The sequence below is a fragment of the Equus przewalskii genome, chromosome 6, assembly GCF_037783145.1.
Source record: "Equus przewalskii isolate Varuska chromosome 6, EquPr2, whole genome shotgun sequence".
NCBI lineage: Eukaryota > Metazoa > Chordata > Mammalia > Perissodactyla > Equidae > Equus > Equus przewalskii.
Genome location: NC_091836.1, coordinates 22895144 through 22917137, shown reverse-complemented (window position 1 = coordinate 22917137; position 21994 = coordinate 22895144). Strand labels below are relative to the sequence as shown.

Genomic DNA, 21994 nt, shown 5'->3' with positions numbered 1-21994 from the left:
CCCACATATAAAGTAGAGGAAGACGGGCATGGATGTTAGCTCAGGGCCAGTCTTCCTCAGCAAAAAGAGGAGGATTGGCAGCAGTTAGCTCAGGGCTAATCTTCTTCATAAAAAAAAAAAATTTACAAATCTGGAAGTATCTAAAGGAGGACTATTGGAACGGCAAGAGGGACTGAAATCATGGTGTAGGGGAAACCACTGCCTAAATAGGTAAGAATATCTCAAAGCCTAGGGCCCAGTGTCTCTGGGATTCTAGAGAGCAGAATTAGTGGGGGACATTAAGAACTTTCTAGAAATGGAATTAGCTGCTCAGTGAACAGTAACATCCCTCTCCTGGTCCAAGGAGAGGCTAGGAGGCACGGAGCACATGCGAGCCTCAGAACAGGATCTGGCCACGAAAGTCCTTTCCAGCCCATGGCCCGTCACAAGAGGGCAACAGCAGAAGCCAGGGTACTGTGGCCCCTAAAAGGGCAGGGGGCCCAGCACTGGGACTCACCTCTTCATCCTGAAAGGTAGTGAGCATCGGGGGAAGATGGAAGGAAGAAGGTAAACCAAGTCCTGTCTATCAACTGCCTCTGCTCCCTGAACCCAGCCGCTGGGACATCAGGGAAAGCTAGCATGGTCCTGAGGTTCCAGGACAGGAGTCTCTACTCAGGACCCAGAGTCCCCAAAAGCAATTTCTTAAAGCTGGCCTCTGGGTCCCAGTGAGTGTCAGGCAGGGAAGGGGGTGGTCTCTACCACCTGTCAACTTTACCTTAGCTGAGGAACTGTTTACCTTGTTTTGGGTTATGGGTGGTAGGTGCCAAGGAAGACTGTCCCCCTTTCAGCTTCTCTTTTTTTAAGACAGACAAAGAAAAGAGAAAAACAAAACAACCTAACAGCCACAGCCCAAGCCCAGGTCTGTGCTGTGGGCGGCCTACATGAGCTTCCTTTATCCAACCACAGAAAGGCATCAGTGGAACCAGCGAGGGGCCCCAGAACGGCCTTTCCAAGCACGGGCCCGCGGCTCCGTTGAGGTTAGCAGTTAACCAGGGGCCAGGAGCCACCCGGGCAAACAGACCATGCCCCTCGTTACACAACGCCGCCTTATCTCCCCGTGCCACTGTCGGTTTGCAGACATTGCGTAGTGCTACAACCACAGCCGAGACTGGCCTGGGCCAGATAGCCGCCTATCCGCCTGCTATCAGGCGAGCAAGGGGGTACGGGACGGTTAGCCTGAATTCAGACGCTCGGGTTTCTATTAAAAGAGAGGCAGAGAGACGGGTAACAGTCCGGCTGGCCAGCTTCATAGCGTCACTTCCTTTGATCCTGACAGCTGAAGCCCCCGTCCCCAGTCCACCTCCCTCTCCAAGACCCTCCAGCCAACGAGCAGAGGTGGCAAGGGTCCATTTCGTGTCACTTCCTCAAATCTTGGTGGAGCGCCAGGTACAAGACACAGGAAGAGGGGCTGACGGTCACTCTCGAGACTCCTTCTCACACTGACTCTGGACGGTAGAGGAGGAGCTGGGGGCAGCGGGATATGGTTAGTGGACCATATCAATGTGGAGAGCTCTGATCATGTCACCGTCCTTCTCAAACACCTTCCAAGGCTCCCAAATGCCCCAGAATAAAGTCCAAAGATGAACGGCTGTTACGTTTATTGAGCAACTACCTTGTTACAGGCACAGCACAGGATGTGTTAGATGCATTATCTGAAATCCTCAGGCTATCCCACACGATATCCCACACAATAACCCCACTTTAGGGATGAGGAAAGCACGGTCCACAGTGCCTCAGGCGTGTGGCCAAGATCATCCAGTTCGCAAGGGGCAGCAGGAGAGTCAGCACTCAGGTCCGGACGAGTTCTCGCCACTCCTCCAAGCTGCCTCCTCTCCTCCCTGGCCAGGCATGTACGGCACCTCCATCTGACCCCAACCCACCATTCCATATGAATCACTCCAGCCAAAGGAAGTTACTTCCTCCGGGATCCTAGCACTTGTCAGAATCGCACTTTCACCGTTTTTCATAGGCTTGCTAGCCAACTCTCTCTCCCCCATCAGGAAAGCCCAGATGCGCAGAGGCTCTGTCGTCTCACCCACCACTGAATTCCCAGGCCCTCCCCGTGTCCAGCACACAGTGAGTGTTCACCAATTTTTTTAACTAAAAAGGAATCCTCCAGGTAGAAGGCACTTCGTCTCTGAATTTCCTTGTGCTTTTCTGTCTACCATCATCTTTCCATTTTCTACTTTCTATCATAGTTATCAACATACACATTTTAAGTATTTTAACTCCTCTGCTCAAATTATAAGCTCTTCAAGAGCCAGTCCCATGTCTTACTAATCTTTGTATCTTAAAACCCTGAACACAGTACATCACCTGTAAATCTAAAGGACTCAGCGTACATTAGTCTAATCAGGCTCAGCAGCAGAGAGGTTAATGAGTACCCCAAGAAGCAAGTCACCATGCCAAAAATCCAGCCAGCACCCCTCATAGCCAAAGATTAGAAACTGCTCTCAAGTCAGATTCCATTCTTACCTCCCCCTGGGTGGAAGAGAGGAGCAGACCTGGGTAGTCACACGCAAGTTTGTGAAGGAGGAATTAAAGTAGGCAGCAAACGAGAGACATGGGTTCTAGTCCTGATTTTTGCCACCAGCTTGCTGTGTGACCTTGGGAAAATCACAGAGCCTCTCTGGACCTCCACTTGTTCTGCCCTAAATGAGTACGCTGAAATAAATGATTTTAAGGACGCTTCCACCCTGAGAACCCACACCTGCAAAGCGGGTGGAGAGCATGAATGCCTTCCTCAACAGGTGGCCAGAAGAAGGATGAGGACAAGGGCACTGAGATTCCCTCTTTGCACTAGTCCTCAACCCTCCAAAAAGAAATAAACAAACCTGAGCTGGTGAATCAGCCAGTCAGTCCCCCTCGTGAGGAAGGATGACAACCATGATTTGAATATGGATCCAAAGTAAACAAAAGAGAGAAAGGAGATACTGAAATGGATTTTCAATAAATCACTTCTCTCCAGTTAAACCTGAATTTTTTCCCACATGTGTGTACTTTCACAGATCCAGTTTGGGAGCATTCAAATTAGCACAACCTGGCCTTAAATACTGTGCAAAACACAGAGTAAGCATTTTGCTTTTATTTATGTCATCAATGGTTTCAATGGAGTGACTCATCCTTCCTCTTTAACACTCTGTTCTAATATGGCTTACTATAAATAATGCAGAAAGAGACGGAGCGACTGAGCCCTGGGCCTCTGCACAGCCAGGTCACAAAAGATCCAGGTCTGACGGACAATCCCAAGGTGAATCTGAGCTCGACGGATGCCCGGTGGTGGTTCCCATGGCGAAGAAGGCAAACATTCATTCCTTCTCTTTCCAGGTGTTCCGGACAAGTAAGGTCGTTAGAAAAGGGGACCAATATACACTGAGGAGTGCCAGGTGCCCAGCTAGGGTTTTTTTTTTTTTTGGAGGAAGATTAGCCCTGAGCTAACTACTGCCAATCCTCCTCTTTTTGCTGAGGAAGACTGGCCCTGAGCTAACATCCATGCCCATCTTCCTCTACTTTATATGTGGGACGCCTACCACAGCATGGCTTTTGGTAAGCGGTGCCATGTCCACACCCGGGATCTGAACCAGTGAACCCCCAGCCGCCGAGAAGCGGAACATGCGAACATAACTGCTGTGCCACCGGACCGGCCCCCAGGCTAGGATTTTAACACACAAGCTCCTTGAACCTTCTACAGCCTTCCCAAGAGACAGAGGCAGGATTCAAACTCAGGCCTCCATGCCTACTCCCTTAAGAGTCTGTATGTCAGAACTCAATCCATTCCTTCTGACCCCAAACTACATCTACTGTGGTGGTCTACATTTCTTAATGATAGAAGTGCCTCTCAGGACCCCAAATTCCCAGGAGGCTAAACCACAAATGCAAAAACATTGCAGCAATAAGAGGAGTCTGCCCCAGGCCCAGGCAATCAGTGTCAGCAACTCCTTCCAGCCCCAGCGGCTGGAAATCACCAGCCCCTGGGCCTGGTCCACCTCCCACCTAAGAATCGAGGCCAACATTCACCCCGGGGCTGAGCTGACAAGCCCTCCCTACACATTCTTTCCAGAAGCCACCTTCAGAGTCACACAGTCACCCAATGTCATCACTCACTATATTCACCAGATGGGTCACGGAATTATTCTGACCATCTCCAAAAGTCAAATCTACCCTCCCAAAGGACGAAGCAAAAGAATGTGGCACAGACTTCGGAAAGGATTCCGAAAGGTTTCCGAAATGTGTGGGGCCGTGGCCACATCGCAGGATTAAGTGATCACTTATTAGCTATGCAGGCGTCTTTAGAACAGCAGTAGCACTTCACAAATGGACACCTTTATATGCACAGGGTACTTACATTATTCACCTATTATTTCATCTGCCGGCTGCTAGCACAGGGTTAGTACTGTCATCAATTTCACAGTGCCCAAAAGAGTTCACTGGTTCCTTCCACACTCTCTCCTCTGGGCCAAAACAGCAGGCTCCTAAGCGCCTAGTTCTATAGCTTAATAGTGCCTGTTTACAAAGTACCTTTGCTGTCCTATGCACTTCACACATATTTTATCCACACAGGCACATAATTTCTTACAGAGCAAGGAAACAGCGGCTCAGAAAGGCTAAGTAAGTTGTCCAAGGCACACAACAAATTCTGGAACCTCAGTTTTCACTCAGGATGCCTCCCTCTAAAGCTGGTGTTCTTCTCAGCACTCTACAGCCCCAGAAAACAGGCCCCCCCCCCACCACCTCCCAGAAAGCCTCTTCCTTGAGGAACCGTCCCCCACCCCCCAATTCCTGGGCCACCTTTCCTATCTTCAGCATCTCACGGACTTTGTGCTGGCTGCTCCAACTTCCCAGCAAGCCTGTCCCAGGAGATACCCCCTGCTCTAAATAGCACCCTCCATGATCTGCAAACATTACAAGGACATCAAAACAAAGCTATCAGTTGGGTTCCTCGCTTTAGCAGCCAGTCCAAACTCTTTTTGTTTGATTCTCAGACAGCTTATTGACTAGGTGATGGGGTCAGAAGTTTTCACCCAGCCTCTTCCAGAATGGGGCACTCTGCTTGAAAAAGCAAATTCACGGCAGGTGGTGAGGTCCACCCATTTAGGATTTCAGATTTACACATTTTTAGCGAGCACAAATTACTTACCAGCCAAAAAGTTGTGGGAGTGAGAGAGGGTTGAGGGAGGAAAAGATAGGAACTAAAGAAGCAGAGATTACCCACACACTTTCCCACTCAACACAATGTTCCCAGAGACTCGGCACGTCCACGTGAAGGAGGAGAAAAGTAGGTGAGCGCAGAAGCTGATAAACTGCGTGACAAATGCAGCTGCTGTGTTTTACAAGCTACCTGTTTTCTGCCATCAGGTGCTTCCAGACATCTCCACCCCGATCTGAAAGAGGGTCCTCCTGCCTCCCCAACCTGGTCCCTCCCTCCTAACACACTACCCCTCACCCTGACCCCAACAGTTTATCTTTGCATATTGGAAAAACTGGCATTTATCAAGTAATCTACTCCTCATAGATTGTTAAACAGACCACAGGGGTTATCAGTGGAGTTGATACAGGAAGATAAACAGCAACCTCTTATGCAAATAGCACTAAGAATGTGGGACTGGCCACAGGACAAAATCGGAATTTAGGAGAACATCAATCTTAACCGTTTTCCTTAGTTCCAACCCTGCAAACCCGCAGCAACTTGGAGAAGATTCTCCGGGTGATTTTTCCTCTCTCTTTCTTGCACGGAGGGGCACGTGTGTGTGTCGGTCTAACCCACTTTGCAAAGAAGAGCGGTGGCTTCGTGTCTGACTAATATAACTCCTTTCCGTGACCACAAGCTTCTCCTCCTCGCAACAGCCATTTCGTTTTTCTGGGATTTCAGACCAACTAGCGTGTACTTTGTTCAGAAAGACAGAAAAAGGTATTTTCCAAGGTGGGAGTCGGGGTCAGAGGGCGGGAGGGAAAAAATCCACAGAGAACCAGGAGTTCTGGGCTCCGAGACACAATCCACGTGACCGGGCGATGATACCTGCTCCTGGGCTCTGCCGATCTGCCTTTGCGTGGAGACAAACAGGTCCAGGTGGCATGTCTTCAAACTCTTCTCAGTATTTTAAGGGCAAACTCACATCAAGAGGTGAGCAGCTCCAAGTGACAAAAGAATTACCCTTGGAAGGACAGAGCAAGCTGCTTCTCACACCAGGCTGCAGGCTGGGGAGGGGGGAAAAACGGGAGAATGACAGAATCCAGGGCTGGCCAGAATGAAAGACTGAATGGAATAGGCTAATTTACACAGGAAGTAAGCACTTACCAGACCCTTCATCTCAACACACAAAACCCTCGGCCATATCTGGAAGCAATTACATCCAGTTAACATGATCTGCTTGCCACTAAAATTAACTGCAAACAGAAATATTTTTCACTTTTGCAGCAGGGGATGCCAAGGTTTGGCCTATTCCCTCCGCCCCCCCACCCCCACCCCCACCCCACTGAATTGGCTGCTGGGGAATATTTAGCAGCTACTCGGCTCAAAAAACAAAAACCCCTCTTGTAGCTGTCAGGACACAAAAAGTAAAATAGTGGATAATTATGAAGGGGGGAAGGAGGGGGAGAGGTAGCAATGAAAACCATTGTGCTAGAAATGGAGGAAAGGGGCCAGGCACACGGGCCCTAAATGGGGCTGCGACACTCACGAGTCCGGCCCTGGTTTTCCACACTCAACTTCAAGGAAAGAAAAATGTTTTTAGAGTCACTCGATTTAGCAGCCGCTTCACATTGTTTTTAGGTACCATCCTTAGCCCTTCTGCCGAGGGGACGGGGGTGGGGGTATGCAGAGGGGGAGACTCACAAATGTCAGCGGAGCCTTAATTTAGCAGAGCATCCAGGGGACAAGTGTCACGATTCAGCTTTCGCATTGAGCACTTCCCATCCCTACTCTACGAACGCCTTCGAAGCAGCTTTCATCGGCTCCAACAGGAGCAAGAGCTGCTATTTATTTGAGACAGGCGCAGCTTTTCATGTAGAGGGAAAAGAGGGCTGAATGGAGGTGAGAACTTGCCTCCCCCAAGTGTGTGCACCCAGCAAGGGACCAGTGTCCCATTCTCCAAAACTCCAGGTCCAGCAGCTCGACTCGCTGACCACTCCTGTCCTTTCTCTTTGCACCCAACTCCGCAATCAGATAAGAACTTCTTTTTATTTCTCCTTGAACTACTGTCAACGATGCCATAAATGCTAGAGACAAATGGACAGATTTGTTTTAAAGTTCCGGAAGGAAGCATCATCTCCGACCGACCCCTGCCTGCCCCCAGGCCCATCTTTTGGGGCAAGACTCCGTGTGCTTCGCCCGAAAGTGCAGTTCACTCCTCTGTCACCAGGGGCCTTTAAAACGGCGGCAGCTGCAACAGCAGCAAAAGTAAGGCATCCATTTGCCAGACAAGTCACAAACATCTCAAAGAGTCAGGTGAAAGTTTCCCTCAAGAATGAGGTCAAACACTACTTACTGTTCTCTGCAAAAAATCACATTTAGAAACATTACTCCCAGGCCCAGAAAAAAAAAAAAGAAGAGGAAGAAGAAGAAGTAGCTTCTCTTTAATGATTCTAAGGCTATGATGAGGAAAAAATGGCCTCAATAGAAATGGGAAAAAAAGACTATGCCGTTGTTTTCAATTTTTTAAAACAAGTTTACAATGAGAAACAAAGAAACATGCACCTCCCTTCAAACATTATAAGCTGAGACCATAGCACGTGCCTGACCCTGGACTGGGCCCTATACTCTGTATGCACCATCCTATGAACAATATCATGGCAACACTGTGAAGTTGATGTTACTAACTTCCTCTCTCAGAAGAGGAAGCGGGTGGATCGGTATCTTGCCAGAGCCACAGAGCTTCTAGGAGGCAGAGGATGAATTCAAACCCAGGTTCAACCAGTTTCCCACCATGCCACAGCCAGCAACCACTCCAGAAAATTCTGACACTGCGGGGATGCAAAAGCAAGCAGACAACCATCCCCTGAAATCGCACGTCCCAGAGACAACCCCTGTGCGCGTGTGGGGGTCTCTCCTCCACCCCCCAGACCCCAGGCACACATCTAGGCACACACACTCAGCTCCGTCACCACACAGCCATCCAGGCATGGAAACGGTTAAGTTGCCCTCACTGAATAAATCAAAAGTTCAAGGCTGCAACATACCACAGTGATTCCCTCTTTACATATGACAAGAACCAGAGAGGGGCTGAAATCCCAAGCATCCTGAGCGGGGTCTCCCCGGCCCGCACAGGTTATGCCGCCAGGGTCAGGGCTGCGGACCTTTAGCGGCAACATTCATTTCCTGAACAGGACAAGTTCTCCTGACCATAAAGCTAATAGGAACTTCCTCGCACGGCAAGCTCCGGCTGACAAGGCTACTTGTCACTGGCCACGCAGGAGGAGAGCGCTGGTTCCCATTAGTGGGTTATGATGCCAGGTGCTACTAATAAGGTACATCGGCAAGAAACAAGAGCCCTGCTAAGTTGTCTCTCCAACTCTGGAAGTAATCAGGCCCGGGCTTCGGGGGTGGGGAGGGGCCTTACTTAAAGAGAGGGGTGGGGAGTGGGGGGTTTGGCCACAGTAGACCCCAGTAGCATCTAACCTGCTGAATGGCTTAAATAAATACATTTCCAACAATCCCTCCCCATTTCCCCCAGCTACCATAAAAGACTCCCCCAAATTAACACTCGTAATGTTTCCCCCAGCACTCCAGGCCTGATGGATCACCGAGGGCCATTATGGCCGGCCACATCTGCTTCTCACTATGGCAAGGAGAGTTGTGCCAACAGGCCTAATGGCATTAAGATCACAACGCTCAGCTAATCCACTTAGAGACCAATGCCGGGCGAGGGTGGCAGGGGGCTCAGCGAGCGAGCGGCTCCCTTGTCAGCCTGAGGCCACGAGAGAAGCGGGAAGCAGGGAGGTGACCTCACATGCGAGGCCCCGCTGTGTGCTTTACGTTACATGGTACCTCATTTAATATGTTGAAAACCCCATTGAGAGGTATGGGGCTAACCTCACTTCACAGGAGAGGACACTGATGCTTCCGACAGGGGAAGTCATTTGCCCAAACTCACTGTGAAGCACTGGCATTCAAACCCAGGGCCATCTAACGACAGTCTTTGCGCCCAGGCACTACGCACCTTGCCCCCCACAAAGACAATGGTCTGGTGGGGTGTCTGCTTGTTCTTGCTATGCCTAGTGCTGGTGGTTTGTTTGCATGTATATGTCCTCCTTTTATTTGTGGGGGATCTAAATGGCCCTGAAGACGAAAGAACTCCAAAAACTACTTCCAACTGGTCCACAATTTCTCCTCGTCATCCAAATTTCCATGACCAAGTCTTCTAATAACTCTACCAATAACGTCCCCCTGTTCCGGGAAGTTCCTTCTCTTCTCGAACTTGAGTTCTTCCGAATGCAAAGCTGAACGCAATCTGTTCCTGCTAAAGAAAATCAGGTCTCGAGGACAGAGTTGAAAGTGAGCTAGGAACGGAGAATTAAGCAGATTTTTGCGAGTTTTTAGCCAAAGTTTCCGTGCTGACGATAAAGTACCGGATCCCCTCCTTGCAGCTGCAGAGATAAGCGTCACGTAGGCAAAACCCAACCAGTTTTTCCAGACTGAGCCAGCATAATAAGGACACCGGGGCTTTTCAGGGGAAATAGAAAGGGGAATTTCTGATTATGCTGGCATGAAATTAACAGCATGGGATTTTTATTTTTGTAAGTGGATTTCTTTTTCGCTCCATTTTTCTGCTTTTTTAAGTTAGCATAAAAGGCCTCTATTGCTAGAAGCCGGCCCCTCTGCGTTGGTAACAGATGATGGAGTACAACGTAGTGCTCTGTGTGGAGCCTGTGTGGTCCCGATACCCCCAAAGACCTGAACCCTTTGCAGTAACAGCTCCTCCCTCTTTTCCGCCTCTCGAGGCACCAGAAGAAGCTAGGAGCCCAGAGCTGGCCAAGTGATGAGCCTCCTGGTCACCGGCTTCAGGGCACACGGAGCTGGTCCTTCCTGTATTCTCCCATATTCTCCCTTCCCTCCTGACTCCATCAGGAGCTGAAAGTCCAAGCAGGACATTACGGAAACAACGGTGAACATGGAGCCAGAAGACTGGGGCACAAACCCTGGTGCCACCCATTACTGTCTTACCGCGGACAAGTCCATTAACCTCTGCCCACCAGGAAATGCAAATACAGCATCCACCTTATAGGGCAGCTGGAGGGTTTGAGGAGATTCTGACGACGAACGCACTTAGCACAGAACCTGACGTGGATCAAGCACTCAAAACCACATTGGCCGAATGCACTCTGGGAAGCATCCTGCACTGGGGGCAGGAAAGGGAAGGAGCTGTGGCACATCCAGCATCCAGAAGCCCAGACTTCCCTCAGTAAGGGGGCGTCCGTGCTCATCTCTGCCTCGACCACAGGGAAATCAGCTCTCCCGGCTGGCCACGTGCACAGGTAATAGGACACCGCCTGGTAAGCCGCCTCTGGAACCGCTGATGATGGAGCACTGCCCAGCTAAATTTAAATGAGAACTGGAATGACTCATCAGGCCTCAGGTCATTGGGACAAAGAGTACCCTGGCCACCACAGTACAAGAGATCAGCTTCTGGGGGAAAATGCATGTGCTCACTGTGTATCGGCCCCAAACATGCAGCACCGAGGCAGCAGGTTTCATGGTGCTGGATGAACCACCGCCTGTGGAGAACGCAGGACCTGGACCAATACAAACACATTTTTTACCCTGCACTGCCAGGGTGACCCACTTCACAACAACAATGGCAATAAAAATACAATAGCAGACACAGAACACTTATTTTGTGCCACCACTCCTTGCGCTTGACAACCATTTACTGATTAATCCTTGTACCAACCCAGTGAGTAGGTACTGTTATTATTCCTATTTTACAAACGAGCAAACAGGCACAGAGAGGTTAAGTAACGTAACCACAGTCAGACAGCTGGTCAGTGGTGAAATGGGGATTCTGACCCAGATGGTCTATTTACTTAAAATGCACATTTTCTATGTGTAAAACACAGGGTTGGAGGTGGGGCAGTGGGGATGCCACACAAATTTTTCTTTCTACCAAAATAACGGCCACTGAGTCAGGACTTTCACCTAACAGCACCGAAACAGAACTTGACTAAGAAAACCTTTAGTCACCGAGGAAAATTCAGGAACCCTGTGATGGACAAACTGAGGCACACCTGTATTCACTTAGCAAGACTCTCAAGTCTCACACTGGGGCTCTCAGTTAGACTCGTTTTAAAGTCATTAATTAGAAAAAGTTAAAGTGAATGGGAATGTTTTTCTCCCGAATTAGCAAGAAATCAAAGAGTTGTGAATGGAGTTTGATTTTAACAGTTTAGGATAATCACTATTTTAAAGATTCATAAATAGTTTTCCTAGAACAAGCAGGAGGAAAAAGTGTTGCCGATCTACAGCTTTCCCCCCTCCCTCCAGCAATCAGCAGCTCCATCCGACAGGGACAGCGAATTACAATAGGACTCCTCACTGAGACGAAAGAACTCAGGCAACTTTCCTCCACTGGAAATAAAATAAATCATCTAAAATTTCCAAGAGTTCAGTCGAGATCCCAGATGACTGGAGATGACAGTCTGGATCCCAGAGGAACCCTAAGCAGGTTAAAGTATTTTAAAACGGAGCCAGAGGAGACAGAGGGGAATCTTACTGACCCCCTATTTTAGCTGGCTGACTGCCAATCCAGATTCTAAAACAGAGCAAAATTCAACTAACCAAAAGGACTTCATGAAGACAGAAGTGCGTGTGTAAGGGGTGAAAGAATAACTTTTTATTTTTTTATTTTATTTATTTTTTTTTGAGGAAGATTAGCCCTGAGCTAACTACTGCCAGTCCTCCTCTTTTTTGCTCAGGAAGCCCGGCCCTGAGCTAACATCCATGCCCATCTTCCGCTACTTTATATGTGGGATGCCTACCACAGCATGGCTTTTGCGAAGTGGTGCCAAGTCCACACCCGGGATCCGAACCAGCGAACCCCGGGCCGCTGAGAAGCGGAGCGTGCGCGCTTAACTGCGTGTGCACTGAACTGCTGCGCCACCGGGCTGGCCCCAGAAGAACTTTTTAAAGAGCTCAACAATCCAGAAACAGCTCATCCAAGTGCCCAGTTTTACAAATGAAGAAATTAAAGCTCAGGGTGAAAAAGAGACCAACATGGTGACAGCGCTAAGAAAAACCGCAGAGCTGAGTCTAGAGGCCCGCCCTGGGAAACAGCCGGATGCAACTCAACCAAGCCTTCTGCCATCTTCCTATCTTCACAACCAACGAGCTCGACAAAAGACTAGATTTCCAGGAGCCCAGGAGGTTATAAACTTAAGTCATTCATCACCCCCAAAAGGATACTTCCTGGAAACAGAAATCGTTTCGGAAAGGATTTGAGCAAATCTGTGAATGACAGAGTTGCCGTAAATAGCTACGAAGAGAAGCTGGGCTCCACCTGACCTTTAGGATTGACGTCAAGGAAGATAGCTGTAGCCTCCAATGGTGGTATCTGAAGGATGGTGTTGGCACCCAAAGACTAGGTCAGATGGATCCGACCCAGAACGGCAATGCCCATGTTCTTATATGGCCTGGCGCAGAGCACCCAGCACTGTGAATCAGAAGGTGAGCTGAGCTCCTGGCTCTGACCATTTATAGCTACCTGACCTTGGGCGTGTCACTTACTCCCTCCTAAGCTCCTTTTCCTCATTTCAAGTTGGGGCTGATAATGGTCCACAATCCCTTATCCAAAACCACTGGACGCTTCTGAAATCCTAATTGTTCAGATTTTAGAAAGGTACTATGGGGCCTAGAGTGTTTGCCAGTCCCAGAGGAGTCTAGGGAAGCACTCTGTAATCAAACACATTAATATTTTTGCAGCAAAACATATGAATATTCAAAACAAGTGGGATAAATATAGTCTCACATCAGTTCAGATCAGGATTTGCCACTAAATGAGTTTGCTACAAACTTACATAAAACCTTCCAGCTTTCAGACTTTCTAATCACAGATATGGGATGATGGACCTGTACCCCCTTAGGGGAGCCTGTGTGGTTAAGAGAGCTAAAGTCACTAAAGGGACTGTGCAAAGAAAAAAGTGGTATAACTAATAAAAGGCAGTATTAATATTATTGCCGATGTGATCATTATTCCACAGCATGCTCTCTTCCAAAGAGAACTTGGTTTGACCTCAAGGATGTCTAAAGCTGGCAGAATAATGAAAGAGGACCAAGAGTCATGGGCGACTTCTACCTGCCTCAAGGTGGCCTAAATCAAGGTCAATGGCTATTGGCCCTCTACATGGTCAACCACTGAAAACAGAGCTGCTGGCCACCTGGAGGGACGAAGGCAAAGGGCCAGGCAGAACTCTGACATCTCAGCTATGTGGCTCACGCACCTAGAGCCGGCCCCAAGAAGCCACCAAGAAGGGTGCACACGTGAGTCCAGCTGGCTGAGGCCATTCCTTGTGGTTCCTGAGCACCCCTTCAAGAACCAGGCAAGAGTTCCTACTGTGTGTGTGCAGGATCCACACTGTGGCTGGTCTAAGGGCTTATTTGCAGAAGATCCAGAGGCTCCTGGGAAACCAGACCGCACTCTGATTCTGCAGCACTAAATTCAGAAACGTATTAGGAGCAGGCTGTACGAGCCTAGGGAGACTGAAGGCTATAAATGAGGACTGTGTTCACACTCAAGTCAGCCATACTGTTCCCTGTAACCTTATCACATACACATAACCCCGAGAATGAGAAGCTGCACTGGGCCCAGTTGAGCCTGTCCCTAGATCAGATCCAGACAAGGCTACACGCAGAACAGCTCCAGCCTTTCAGAGAGAGAACGAGAAAGAAGAGAGACTGAGCCTAGAGAAGGAGAGTCCAGTCTTCCAGAATCCCTTTGTGACCCACCCTCCCTCCCTCAGACATTGTCCTCTATAATGTGGGCCCATAGGGAAGGTTTTGGGGTCCAGAGCTTGCTCCTGTGTCTGCCTGGAGAATGGTGCTGATCCATCGAATCTTCTGACTGTCCTGACTTCCTTCTGCATCCTTTAGGTAAGGAAACACCATTTAATTTACCCAAGTAGCATCACTGTGTGGTCTCTCCATCAACCCATGACTACATATGACATCGCTTTGACATCTCCCCGTGCACCGCAGGGACCACAACTTCACTAAGTTTCGTTCTGTCTGTCGTGCCTATAGGCTCCCCTCTCACCAGCTTGGGACCAAGTCATGAGGAAACCAACTGATGGGATTCCTTAACCACCTCTCCCTCCTGCATCACTTCCCGGCCCTCTCCCCTTCCTTCCTCTCCATGCCCTTCTGTCCCCCACAAAGAAAAGCAACAGTAACTGCTGGGAACTTAACCTTTACCAACACTCTCGCCTACTGGCTTAAAAATCAAATCAAATCAAATCTGTAGCCTGTTACTTCACCATGTTCGTCCCTGTTACATTTACAGCCAATTCCACAGCTTCCGGACCTCCCACTCTGATTGTTTTGTCTTGTCTTTTTGTTTGTACTGATAGTTGTGATGTCGGGGGAGGAACAGAGAACAGTAGGGAACCAGGAAGTAGCACCTTAATCCTGGAGCTTTGAGGGAGAGAGAAAGAGGAAAAAGTGCATCTGAGCAGAAGCCAAGTGGCTGCCAGTCAGAGCAAGGGCCAAGCAGGTGCAGGAACACATTCTCCCCTCCTCCGTTTCTTTAGACCCCTCCAGCTTTCCACGCAAGGCACTGCCCCAGGCTCTAGTTTCTTGGGCTGCAGCAGCTCACTTTCTATCCTCAGTCAAAAGCACATTCTCCATGTCAGCAGCCCATAGCGTGACGCCAAGGATTCCAGGACCAGCGCCTCCCCATCACAAGCTCACAAGGACAGGCACATTCTCTGCACCACCTCACAGCCAACACAAGCCCGGTAGAAGGCAGAGCCGTTGATACGACCCACAACTCAGAGCCAGTGGGGGCGATGCAGAGACAAGACCTAAACAAGATGGGGGATCGAAGGGCCACTGCTCCATCTTCACAGTTACTGTGCACCAGGCACAGCTCTAGGGATTTCTTACTTCGTTAATTCAGCACCACACCCTGCTGACCATCTCCATCTAAATAGAGTAAAACAAGGCTCAGAATGGTCACATGACTTTCCCAAGCACTCATGGCCAGATATGGCTAGTTCCACCACCCACGCTCTATGGGGTACAACGCAGCCAGCCCTCCACCTCCCCCCAGAGAAGCGAGGGTCCCACAGAATGGGAACTTGGGACTCCTGGGAGAGTGATATCTTTTGTAGCTCTCTTAGGTAGAGAGAAGCAAAAATGACGCAACAGGAGTCAGAAAAATACTTTACTTTCCAGGGGGTGGGGGGTGGGCAACACGGGTGAAGCGGGTCAAAAGATTAAATTTCCACGTATAAAATAAATAAGTCCTTGGGATGTAATGTACAGCATGGTGACTATAATTAATAATACTATACTGTATATTTGAAAGTTGCTAAGAGTAGATCTTAAAAGTTCTTATCATAAGGAAAAGAAAGATCTATAACTATGTATGGTGACTAGACTTATTGTGGTGACTGTTTCGCAATATATACAAATATTGAATCATTATGTTGTACACCTGAAACTAATATAATGTTATGCATCAATTACACCTCAATAAAAAAATTACTTTCCACCGTACCCCATTTCTCATAGCACGTAACTGAAATAATTCACATCCGGAGACGGCAAATTGATCTGGTCAAGTTTGAGGACCGGGTTTCCTCTTTAGGAAAGTTTGAGCAAAAACAAATACAACCCTGGGTCTATGTCTGAGCGGTACAAGCTTCAAGACGACACACCTCAGTGGCAGTTATTTTTCGCACCCACCGGAAGAAAAAATCGGTTATGTTGAGCTCAGCGGCACGTTCCGAAAGGTAAGGCTCAGAGCCACCAAGTCACCAGTTAAGCAGCGTTGGAGCAGGTTCCAGCTCAGCGTCGGGTAATCAGATCGACCTCCAGATGCCTCCCCTACCCGCCCCCCACCGCCCCTCTCTCACACCTCCTCCTCTACCTGAATGAGCAACACAGGAATAGGGTGGAGGGAGAGGGGTGCAAAAGGGAAAAAGCCACCCAAGATCAGCCAAACAGCAGGCCAGAGGGCATGCAGAGAACTGTGACCATGAATGACAACAGAAACCGGATTTCTTGACACCCAGAGACCACAGGGTGAAATGATAGGCATATTGTTATGACAGATGCAGGCCAACACCATACCCACTACTGATTCCCTCCGTCTTTACTCCACTGCTGAGGAGCAGTTTTCAAAACCCTCTGTTCTGTAGACACGACCCTCTTCAGGACTGAACGGCTCCAAGAGGCAGCAGTGTGCAAGGGAGTTAAGACCTGAATTTGAATCCATAGCTGTGCCTCTTACTATCTATGTGACCCTGGGAAAACATCATAGTTTCTTCCTGTGTGAAATAAGAACGTCGCCTACCTCAGAGGGCTGTGGTTACAAAAATGTGACTCCATGTAAAGCACTTAGCATTGAACTAGGCACATCCTCCACGTCATAAGAACTCAGTGAATGGTTATTTCACGAAGGAAACAGAAGCCAGAGGGAAGCCAATGCCAGCCCGAAGTGGCATTTAATTCAATGCGAGTAGAGATGGGATAAGAATAAGGCTCTGCAGGCTGTAAAACGAAGACTCTCATACCCATCCTTCCCCCTTGAATTTAAATCAACTCCCTCCACGTGTCTGCAGAGACAGAGAATGAGAAGGGAGAGCAAGCAACGTTCCTGGCAATGGAAGTTCACCAGGAATGACGTTCAGAACCTGCAGCCGCTCTTGTGGCCTGAGCAGCATCCAGCCCCTCCCACCCTCCAGAGCTGCAGACCAGCCTACCTTGGCAGAAACCGCCACACGGGAACCTGGGTACCTGCAACCTGGCAACACGGCCAGATCCAGGCTGTGGGAGACCTTCCTGCTCAACCCCACTCCCTCTTCTCCCTCCCTCCACTTTATCAGTCACTCCAGGCAAGGGAGAATAGACCCAACGGCAAAGAAAGCCAACGGGAGCCCAAAGGCAAAAAGAGAGGAAAGAGCCTAGAAAGGAGCTGGGCCCATGAGTTCTCCCATGCTTGGAAAGACCCTCAGCCCCTCACCACACTTGAATAGTGGCTCTCTGGGACTTTGAAAGAAGTGGGTTTTTACCAATAGTAGGGAGGACAGGGGAGCCAGGCCCCAGGACTGGGGAGAAGCTGGGAATGAAGGCAGGGTGTCGGGGTGTTGGGGTGTCGGGTGTGGGACTGAAGGGGGGCCTACCTGTGCTGCTCCACAGCCTCGTTGTCAGGCAGCTCCACCCCACACACACTGCACTGCTCCCCGATGGTCCGGCTCTCTGACTTCATGCCCACAGCCAGCTCACCCAGCTTGTTGAACAGCTCCCTCTGGATGAAACCCTGGGGCAGCAGACCCCCATAGGTGCTGAAGTCCATGGAGACGGCCAGGGCAGGCTGCACGTGGAGGCCAGAGGTCACTGAAGACGGCATGCTCAACACGGCGTCAGCCTTGTGGTTGGGCAACACAGAGTAGACACCCAGATGTTTCTCAGCTGAGGGCGCGGGGTGCTCTGGTCGGCCCGGGGGACCTTGGCCAGCCTCTGCTGGAGGTGGCAGCTGCTCAGCGCTCTCCTCACGCCCATAGTGCAGCTCCCTAGCACTGGTGATGACGCTGCTGCGAGTCGGGGTCCCGGGCCCCTCTTTGCCCCTTTCCTCCATCTTGTCCCCCATCCCACCTGAGATAGTGGACTCGGCTGCCCCAGGGCTATCCTGGCCAGGTACCTCATCCACCTGCATCATCTCTGTCTTCACCTCAGCCACCCCAGGGTGCCTCCCACCCCCAGCCAGTGTTGGCTCCTCAGGCCCTGCAGGTGGCTGAAGAGTTCCCTGCAGGAGAGACTGTCCTATGGTCATCAAGCTGTCCACTGCAGCCTTGGTAGGACTCATGGCTGAAAGACCAAATGAAGTGGAGACTGAAGGGCTCTGGTCCACCATGGGCCCAGGGAGGCTCTGTGCAGCCACACTGGCATACCCACTCTCCTCGCTGGAATGCTTCGAGATGAAGATGTTCTTAAGGTACCGAGCCTTGCGGTCCTCTTCCTCCTCGGCCCCGCCGTCCGCCATGGTGGCCTCCGTGTCATTGTCATCTGAGGCCTGGATGGTCTCCAGGATCTTCAGGCACTGCTCCTCCAGGTACTCGATCTCCAAGATCTCGGCTGCATATAGCAGGTCATCCAGGTCCTCTGCCTTGGCTTGCAGCGTGGCCGTGTACGCATACTCCAAAATCTGCTGGAAGGTCTTTGGCGACAGGAAGTCCAGAGTATAGTGCTGGCTGTTGCGGTGGAAGAGGATTTCAAACATCTTGCTGGTGCAGGCCAGTACAGTCCGGTGGGCGTGGAACTCCTGGCTGTCCACCATGATGACCACATCACACAGGGTCCCGGCCAGCCGCATCTGGTTGGCCTTGCACAGGAGCCCCGTGGGGTGGCTGGGGTTCTGCAGCTGGATCATGCCCATCTTCGTCAGATCCATGGTGCTCCCCGCGGCTTAGGCATGAGGCTCTCTTTCCTTGCTGGCTCTGCGTGGTGGGGCAGGGTGAGTTTCCTGGGCCAACAGAGAGGTCTACACAGGAGAGGGCGGGAAGAGGCAAAAGAGATGAGAGAACAAAAGGCAGATTAGTGAATATCCCTAAAAGTAAGAATTCAAACAATACAACACAGTCCACCCCCCCTCCCCCCCTCCCCCGCCCCCTGGCCCATTTCCCAGCAAGACTCTTGGAGACTTTAATGGAGGAGAGGGGAGCTTCCTAGAAATCTACATGTCTACCTTTACAAGTCCAGAGATGATGAGAGTAAAGAGAAGGCTCTGCCACAGCACATGCCTAATGCACTGCTCTATGACGTCTGTTCTATGAAGTGAAATGAAAATTACAGTGGAGCCTTGTGAGTCCTGGGCTGTCTTTAAGTCTGAGAGTGGGAAGCTCCTATGCAAGGCTAACATTCATTATGAGGAGGTGCCCGGCAGCTACCTGAAAAGAATAAGAGTTTAACCCCTTCCTTTGGTCAATTTAAGCACTCAATTTCACTCTCAACCCCCTGTGCAGCAAATCTCATCTTAAAAACAAAGTTTCCCTAAATCCTGCCATACAGTGGTAGCCACAAGAGCAAAGCCAAGCCTAGCTGGGGCTAGCAGCCTACAGGCCTAGGAAAAATCCATGGTCCAATCCTGGGCCTCTGTCCTTCTGTTCTTCTCAGGGTTGCAAAAGACTGACAGACCCAGGCCAGCGCCCCTCCTTAGGTACTAAGAGAAACACACACATGTAACCCACACACTGGCTTGGCTCACTTCTACCCACAGGCACCTCAAGTTATTGTTCTATCTGTAATCCAAAATCTGGACTGGGCGTGTACATGAGGGTGTGTGCAACACACTAACCAGAGAGGGAGCAAGAGTTAACATGTGTGCACGCTTATATAAGATGCCACACTTACCCTTGCCCACAAGTGCCCAGTAGACATGAGAATCTATAAAAGTAGCAGGATAGATCATGAAAGAGCCCCAGGAGAGAAATCAGAGGAAACATGCACCCCTACATCCAGGAGGGCACACGCTGGGCATATGAATTCCAAGTGTGTCCCACAGGCTCCCAGGAATGGGCAAGTCCTGTGACCAGGAGCAGCAACTGATGCTGGACATGGCTTGGAGGCACTGGAAGCGATATTGGCACCAGCATCTCAGTGTGAGTTACAACCAGTATGAAGGGAGGACAGCGCTGGGAGACAAAGGCCTCTCCCCAAAGCACTGTTCCAGATCAATAACAGGGCTCTGGGAGGCCCAAACCCGGTTTAAAGAGTGTTAGGGAGACCTCCAGGCCCAAGTCACTCCCAGCCTCTGCCTTGCTGTAGCCAATACCGCAGTGAAAGGAACTGGGAGCAAAACAGAGCAAGGGCTCCCTCACTCTTGGAACACTGCTTGCCTCCGCCCCAAAAGGAGCCCTATTGGCTCCAGAGCCACAAATCTCACGCAGAAAGGGTTAACAGGAAGGCTAATCAAGATACTTTTGCTGCCCACCCTGGGGTGGGGACTGAGGCCGTCAAGGGTGGGATGGCCATTCATCCGCTCCTCGCCACCGTGCGCCTTCCTGAAGACTTCAGGGTTTCTGAGAACTAGGAGGGAGCAATCGAAAGAATGGAAACTGGGCTACGCAATTCCTTCCCCAAAGCAAGCTTCTCAGGTCCTGAAAGAAATCAGGGTGCCCTCGGCCAGCCATCTCCCCGACTCGCGGCTCGGCGCCCACGATCGGGTCGGTGTTGGCTGCGGTGCCCAGCCCGGCGGCTCGGGGGAAAGCCGGCGCTAACCTGCTCGAGCTCCGGGAATGGATCGCTTTCTCACACCCCCCAGTTCTCAGCCACCCCCACGGAGACTTGGAGACGACTTCAGCAAACTTGGAGAAGCAACTTTTCCCGGGAAGCCAAACGACAGAAAGAAAGGGAACCGGGCTAGGGAAGAGGGAAAGCGAAAGAGACCAGAACGAAGGGCGAAAGTCCGAGCGGGCTGGATGCCTGGGCGAGAGCGGCGAGGAGGTGGACCTGCCCCGCAGCGAAGGGGAAGCACAAAAGCCCGACAGAGAGTTGTGAGAGGAAAAGCGAGAAGAGATCTGCGGGCCCTCGCTCTCCGACCCAGAGCCGTGACCCCCGGGAGCGACCGGCAGGGTCCCCGGCCTCTGGCGCCAGCAGCCGGCATGCCCGGCCCAGGCACACTGCGAGCGTCCCAGGGAGCGGGCGAGTGAGTCCGTACAGAGCGCGTCTGTGCGTTCCAGTGGGTCCGCGGGCCGGCGAGATTGTGCGCATTTTGAGCGCGTGCAGGAGTGTTTGAGGGGCTGTGCGAGCGAGCTGCCGGCGCGCCAGGATGGGAAAGGCGTCCCGAACGCATCAGGTGCAGAGCGGGGTCACCCACCAAGCGCGGCCGGGAGCGCACAGCGAGCTCCGGCGCCACGGCCGGTCCCGCCGAGAGCCGAGGAGGGCCCGGAGCCCTGGAGACCTTCCGGAGCTCGGCCACGGCCGCCCCTCCCCCCAAAACGGAGGGATCAAGTCCAATCAAGAAAAAAAGAGCCCACCACGTTTCCCAAAGAGAAACAAAACCCAAAGTGAGTCCCACTCCTGCTCCTCTTCGCCCCCAGATCCACTCCTCGAATCCTCCGACTCTAGCTTCCCAGACGGCCGGCGAATAAACACACAAATAAACCACAACCTTATCTCGCGCCCGCGCACCGGTCCGCATACATACGAGCGAGCACCCACCGGCTCCCAGCTCCTCCGCCTGCCCCTGGAGGTACAAAGCCTCCGTATCCCCAACCTTCCGCTCGCGCCCTCAGCCCCTGTAGACTGCTCTGCCCCCTACCTCTCACCCTGACCGTGCCCTGGAGCGGAAGGGTTGGGGAGGCAGCTGCGCCTAAGCTGACAGCCGGGGCTCCCCCTTCCAGCCGACCCCCAACCGGCGGTGGCGACGGCTGCAGCAGCAGGAAGGGAATAAGCCGAATAAAATAAGGCACAAGCCCAGCGGCCGAATGGCCGAAGCGAGCGCGCCCCCCAAGACCTCTCCAACCCCGGGGCGCCCTGGCACGCGGCTATCGCTAAACAGTGCGCCCCTCCCCGGCCCCCTACTCACCGCTGCCGAGCCGGGCGCTGTGGGGTGGGTGTGCGTGCCTCTTGAGGGGTGTGTGCCTGCGTCGGGGAGGGGTGTTGCTGGGGAACTGTTGCTCTCGGTATCAAGGCGGCAGCGGCGGCATCGCCCGGCAGTTCGCAGTACCCGCTCTCATCGCCCTCAACTCTTCTCTGCTGCGAGGTTAGCAAATCACCACCGGCTGCGGCGCCTCCGCCGCGTCCCAC

At 51.3% G+C, this 21994-nt stretch overlaps 1 protein-coding gene across 4 annotated transcripts in view; it reads right to left on the bottom strand.

Annotated features, from left to right (window-relative positions):
• Positions 1 to 21994, bottom strand: part of ZBTB16 (zinc finger and BTB domain containing 16) — a 184523-nt gene that overhangs the window by 160926 nt on the left and 1603 nt on the right. For 2 of the 4 annotated variants that reach the window (XM_070623163.1, XM_070623162.1), the window contains exons 2-3: positions 21774 to 21943; positions 17371 to 18728 (exon numbers count right to left, since the gene is read on the bottom strand). In XM_070623163.1, coding sequence (XP_070479264.1) covers positions 17371 to 18638 — 1268 coding nt within the window. In that variant the 5' untranslated portion in view covers positions 18639 to 18728; positions 21774 to 21943. The other 2 variants (XM_070623164.1, XM_070623165.1) reach the window with 2 other exon arrangements.